At 42.6% G+C, this 6005-nt stretch overlaps 1 protein-coding gene across 1 annotated transcript; it reads left to right on the top strand.

Moving 5' to 3' along the window:
* Positions 1-935: 935 nt before the first annotated feature.
* csrp3 (cysteine and glycine-rich protein 3 (cardiac LIM protein)) lies at positions 936-5950 on the top strand. Its single transcript, XM_061764416.1, has 6 exons — positions 936-1073; positions 3134-3245; positions 4518-4689; positions 5232-5361; positions 5610-5703; positions 5782-5950. The coding sequence occupies exons 2-6, from the start codon at positions 3134-3136 to the stop codon at positions 5853-5855; spliced, it is 582 nt and encodes a 193-aa protein (XP_061620400.1). The 5' UTR covers positions 936-1073; the 3' UTR covers positions 5856-5950.
* The last annotated feature ends 55 nt before the right edge of the window (positions 5951-6005 follow it).

Here is a 6005-nt window from a genome sequence, read left to right as displayed (position 1 = left end):
TTGATGGTTTTGATGTAATATTTTAGTTTCTAGCGATGGTGAATTTGGGTTTTTTTGTTTGCTGTGGGCTATAATCAAAATTGAGCTACCTAACTAAGTTAAGCTTGTGGCACTACTAATTAATTGAGATGTCCCTGTACATTGTCCGAGTCATTAACTCTCTTAAACCAAACTCATAAACCTCTCTTTACAGTAACTTGAACAATTGACGAACTATTATACTTGGCTTCTTGATTTCAAAACTAGTTATTGATCAATTTGTTGTGTAGATGTGATACTATGTTGAGGAAAACAGTAGCAACAATGTGGCCGATGAAAAAATGAGTTTGACACAACTATAATCTGGTTAGGGCCTCACAGTCGAGATGACCTTGTATCCGAAATTTGGCTCTGGCCCTCCTGTTTGGAGTTTGCATGGTTTCTTTTGGGTTGTTCTGACATTCCAAAAAACATGCATGTCAAGTTAATTGAAGATTCTAAATTGACCATAGGTGTGAATGGGTGCTCGTCTATACTGTAGGCGCCCTGCAACTGGCTGGTGACCGGTCCAGGGTGCACTGCATTCACCCAGCTTGGATAGGCGCCATTTCACCCGTGACCATACTGAGGACAAGCACTATTATAAAATTATTGATGACAGTTGTCAAAAAGCTCTCCCACGCTAACTAACGTCATTCAAACAACTCGGTTTGGTTATCCTGTTTCCCGTTCTGATGAATAAACTTCAATTCATTAAATGCGTCTGGTGTTGAAATAGCAGTGCGATAACGGACGGTCATATTCAAACGGTGGATGTCCACAGTTTATTGTGTAGGTAATCCCCGACCCTGCATGCAGCTGTGTATGCCCGCTCCCGTGGCGCTGTGTAAGTCCGCAACAAATGTTTGCATGGCTGACAGTCAAGGCCTCACTCAGCCTGTGATGAAGGGTCAGAGGGCATGGCTCAGTCACAAGTTATTTTAGGGGGATACTTTCATTGAAGCGTCACCGCTGATGGCGAGATGGACTTTACTTAAGCCAGCCTGGATCACACAATGCCACTGTGGGATAGAAGCACACAGACGTGAATCAAGGTAAGCTCTGATTTACTTTATACAACAACCCGACCAATCACTTATTGTTTTTAATATCGACATCTTGGCTTCTGTACAGTATAAATGTTTCAATCGAGTTTCTATTCATGGAATGTCATACCATAGCTGTGAGGTACTGGACATGCACTGATATGAGCAGACATCCTGTAGAGAGGCTATTCATCGGGAGAAGTCCTTTCGGGGACATTCAAGTCTTTTGTTAGATATCGATCCTGTCCAAACTGGTTTTAATAAGTAAATAAAATAAAAAGATAAAAAATGGCTGTTTTTCTCTGCCCACTGAAAGTCAGTGTCCGTTTTCTGGAAACCTGGCATTACATTTAAGACATTCACAATACTTGGATATTCGGTTACTTGTTGATTGGATAAACAGTTAGAAGACACGACAGAACCAATCACGGCACCCACCTGTTCCCAATTAGCCTGTTCACCTGTGGGATGTTCCAAACAGGTGTTTGATGAGCATTCCTCAACTTTCTCAGTCTTTTTGGCCACCTGTCCCAGCTTTTTTGGAACGTGTTGCAGCCATAAAATTCCAAGTTAATGATTATTTTCTAAAAGCATTAAAGTTGATCAGTTTGAACATTAAATATCTTGTCTTTGTAGTGTATTCAATTCAATATAGGTTGAACATGATTTGCAAATCATTGTATTCGGTTTTTATTTATGTTTAACACAACGTCCCAACTTCATTGGGATTGGGGTTGTAAGATAGCTCAGACATGCTGCTCTGAAAGTGCCTCCAAAATCCTTTTCTGGGTTGAAAACAAGCCTGGCTGTAATATGTTGGTTGACCAAGCTCCACAAATTTTTTGTTTGTTTGTTTTGTTTTTTTAAAAGTGGCCTTGAAAATGAATTTTTAATCATGTCTAAAATCGTCCTCTTTAGTAAATCAATTCTCACGCACATATTTAGCTCAACCAATCATAGGACGGGAAAAATACCAACGTGACTCAGCATGCATGAAGGCACAGACTGGTGAATGTAAAATCTGATTGGTTAGATTGGTCAGCACTTCTGAAGGCCTCGGCCAGATTACATTTACATGGCAACACATAGAAGCTGAAATCTGATTGGACAAAAAAGAAACCTACATATAAAGCACTGTACAGGACTAGAAGCTGATCAAAGCTCATGCACGGATGCTATGAAATGAAGACAAAAGACTGTTGGAAATAAATTTATATGTATATATATATATATATATATATATATATATATATATATATATTATTATATTATAAATAATTAATGATTAAGTTGGAATTGTAGGTCAGTGCTTTTGATAGTGTGTAGGCCAGCAGAGATGGCTCTGAAGGCCCTTATGGCACACCACTGGTTCGCACTTTTTAATAAGTCAAAGGCAGAGCCCGTATGAACCTGACTTTTTGGACTAACCCTTCTAAACAGGGATGGGTGAGCGCCGACACCAACCCCTTTTCGAGGTATCAGGTACTCGTCAATACCAGCCTCCGATACTGAAGGCAAAGTTGGTGCAACACTGCGGCGGTTTGACACCCTGGCGAATCATCATGTGCGTCAGAAAGAAAGAAAAGTATTTGTTCACAATTATCTGTCATTCTGTTGACATTTTATGCGTCAAAAGTACTAGTGGTGGAGTGAATACTCGTACTGGTATCGGTCTTTAAAAAGAAAAAAGAAAAAATAGAGTGGTTTCGAACATCCCTTCTAACATTGTGGGGACAGTTTTGGGGTAGGCCCTTTTCTATTCCAGCATGACCGTTCCCCAGCGCACAAAGCAAGCTCCATAAAGGCGTGGTTGGATGAGAGCCCTGACCTCAAGGCCCGCAAACACATTTGGGAGGAGAATGTGAGCACAGCCACTTTGTGAGCCACAGACCAAAACCTTGTCGAAAGTCTTCCCAGAAAAGTGGCCGGACTTTTTCCAAATACTTTTGCCCGTGCAGTGTATGTGTATCTTTAACAAAGTCCCATTTAGACTCGAACCACAGCCACACAAACAATCCAAAAGAGTCGAATGACATTTCTCATGTTTCATGAATGTGTTTTTGACAAAGATGCCAAACTGGGGAGGCGGTGCAAAGTGTGCAGCCTGTGAGAAGACCGTCTACCATGCAGAGGAGATGCAGTGTAATGGGAGAAGCTTCCATAAAACCTGCTTCATGTGCAGTAAGAACCCTTTTGTCTTCCCTCTCGCTCACTAACCTCATCAGAAATTCTGAATGTCAAACATATTAAAAAAAAAAAAAAGTTACTAGTGTCATGATGCTGCCATGTTTGGAAGTCACCTTACCAGCTGCAGCTGTCCAGTCCTCATACACTTCACTATATTTGTTTGTACGCACGCGATTGGGTTGCAGCCGCAGACTGTGTGATGACTAGTTTGTTCCACTGGGACATCTGAAGGCCTCCAAGATAAGCTCGTCCCTCTCTCTGCTCAGTGTTCGTCTTTTCTCCAAGCTTCACCTCGCACTTGCATCTCTTGCTATGAATAGCAACACAACACATCGAAGTATGCGTAATGGCTCTGCTGACTGATAAAACCAGCTAGGTGCTGGCTTTGTTTAACCGTCACTCCACTCCAGTGTGACACCTCGTCCACACGCAGTCACACTGCTTTAACAGTTAAGCATGATTCAAATGGGTGCAATACACTATTATTTCTTCCTAAATTTGAATTCTTCATATAACCACACTATTTTTGGACCGTTAAATACTTTGGATGGCAGCATGGCGGATGAGAGGGAGCTCAGCACATCTGCCTCGTAGTTCTGTGGTTCTGGGTTTGAGTCTCCACTCCGGCCTGCCTGTGTGGAGTTGGCATGTTCTCCCATGCATGTTATGAGGTTCATTGAAGACACTAAATTGTCCTTAGGTCTGAATGTGAGTGTGAATGGTTGTTTGTCTGTGTTTGTCTATACAGTATGCGCCCTGCAATTAGCTGGCATCTAGTCCAGGGTGAAAGTCTGCCTCTCGCTGTACTGAAAATGACATCAAAATCACAAGACATACTCTTCATTAGGGTCGGGACTCGTGGATGAGCTGGAGTCACTCATACCTGACCTTGGGTGACACGCGAGGTTCACCCTGAACTGGTTACCAGCCAGCCACTCACAGGGCACAAGTACACAAGCACTAACACTCATATTCACACCTAAGGACAATTCAGTTTTCAATTAACCTAACATGCGTGTTTTTGGAGTCTGGAAGGAAAACGGTGTACCTGGAGAAAAGCCACGCAGGGGCAGGGAGGAAATGCAAAATCCACACAGGAAGGCCCCGAGCCCAGACTGAACCCAGGACCTCGCGACTGTGAGGTGCCTTGTGCACTACTGTGCTGCCTAGCGAGATGCCATATTTTCTATTTCTAATTCCTGATGGTGAAATGGCCAGATAACTCGATACTTTTGTCCTCACAGCGCATCTGTTTTCTCTGCACAGAGAGCTGCAGAAAAGGGCTGGACAGCACCACGGTAGCCGCGCACGAGTCCGAGATCTACTGCAAATCTTGCTACGGCAAAAAATACGGGCCAAAAGGTTACGGATACGGGCAAGGGGCTGGAGCTCTGAGCTCTGATCCTGTTGGACAGCATGTCAACGTGCAGCCTGATGAGTATGATCACACTACATTAAGAAAATTAAACTGTCAGCCGCATGCACTCACAGAATAAAAAAAGATACAATTCTGCCTTCACAATAATAGTAATACTCAATTTTGAGCAGCACCAACGGTATTAACTTAACGATGTTTATTATTGTGTAGATTTGGTCCCTTGCATGAAACTGTGTGAGTTGAATGCAAGAAAAGAAGTATGAGACACACCTGTCAGGATAATGGAAATTAGTTCTACACCAATGCAAGGTAGAGAAACATCCATCCATTTTCTATAGCTATACTGCATGTTGTCATTACCTTTCCAGGTGAGCTGGGGCCTATCCCAGTTGACTTTGGCGGAGAGGCAGACTACACCCATGACTGGTCACCAGCCAATTGCAGGGCACATACAGTATAGACAAACAAACATTCCCGTTCACACTGATGAACAATTTAGTCATCAGGCTCCATCTCGAATCGCATCTCTAACGAGGACAAGCGCTGCAGAAAATGGATGGATAAGACTTTATTAGCCACATGACACGTGCCATCTTTTCTAGCTCTAAACCACGGCAATCCTCCACAAATTCCACTTCCAACAAGTTTTCCCAGAAGTTCGGAGGCTCCGACCGCTGCCCTCGCTGCTCCAAAGCTGTCTATGCAGCAGAGAAAGTGATGGGAGCAGGGAAGGTAAAGACCGTGCAGCCATTCATTTAAAAAATACAGCCGACTAATATCTCGCCGAGTGTGTCCGCTGAACATCATATTCTATTGGTTCTCATCAGGTATGTTTTTCCTATTTGTTTTGTATGCCAAATGATACACATTGATTTGAATGATTTGTAGGTCAGTTGCCATCACTAGCTATTTGTGTAAAAGAAAAAAAAAAAAGGACATTATAGTGTACGTACTGTATAATAATGTCTAAATGTCTGCAGCCTTGGCATAAAACCTGCTTCCGCTGCGCTATGTGCGGTAAAAGTCTGGAGTCGACCACAGTGACTGACAAGGATGGAGAGATCTACTGTAAAGGTAAAAGGTGTTCAAACATCTCAAAATGTTGCACTCTGAAATAAAAACTTCAACAGGCAGGAACACTTATCTCCTCAGTTTGCTATGCCAAAAACTTTGGGCCAAAAGGATTTGGACTGGGGAATGCCGCCATGTTGGAGGAACGAGAGTGAACACTGCTTGGAAGTCATGAAGCATTAACAATTATCCATGGAGTCACTTACTTTGCTCTGGTTTATGTTTGTAATAAACCATATTTGTACCAAAACTTCTGTCTATCCATTTTCTATAGTAGTCGTCCTCACTAGGTCGTAGGTGAGCTC

Source organism: Phyllopteryx taeniolatus, chromosome 2 (assembly GCF_024500385.1).
Source record: "Phyllopteryx taeniolatus isolate TA_2022b chromosome 2, UOR_Ptae_1.2, whole genome shotgun sequence".
NCBI lineage: Eukaryota > Metazoa > Chordata > Actinopteri > Syngnathiformes > Syngnathidae > Phyllopteryx > Phyllopteryx taeniolatus.
Note: the sequence above shows the minus strand (reverse complement) of the source record. Positions and strands in the feature narration are given on the sequence as shown.

Excerpts from the sequence above, each read along its gene's own strand:
- csrp3 (XM_061764416.1), top strand. The coding sequence starts at position 3,134 with ATGCCAAACTGGGGAGGCGGTGCAAAGTGTGCAGCCTGTGAGAAGACC. Across the intron at positions 4,690-5,231 it reads GTCAACGTGCAGCCTGATGA|CTCTAAACCACGGCAATCCT; the intron begins GTATGATCACAC and ends CATCTTTTCTAG. Across the intron at positions 5,704-5,781 it reads TGGAGAGATCTACTGTAAAG|TTTGCTATGCCAAAAACTTT; the intron begins GTAAAAGGTGTT and ends TTATCTCCTCAG.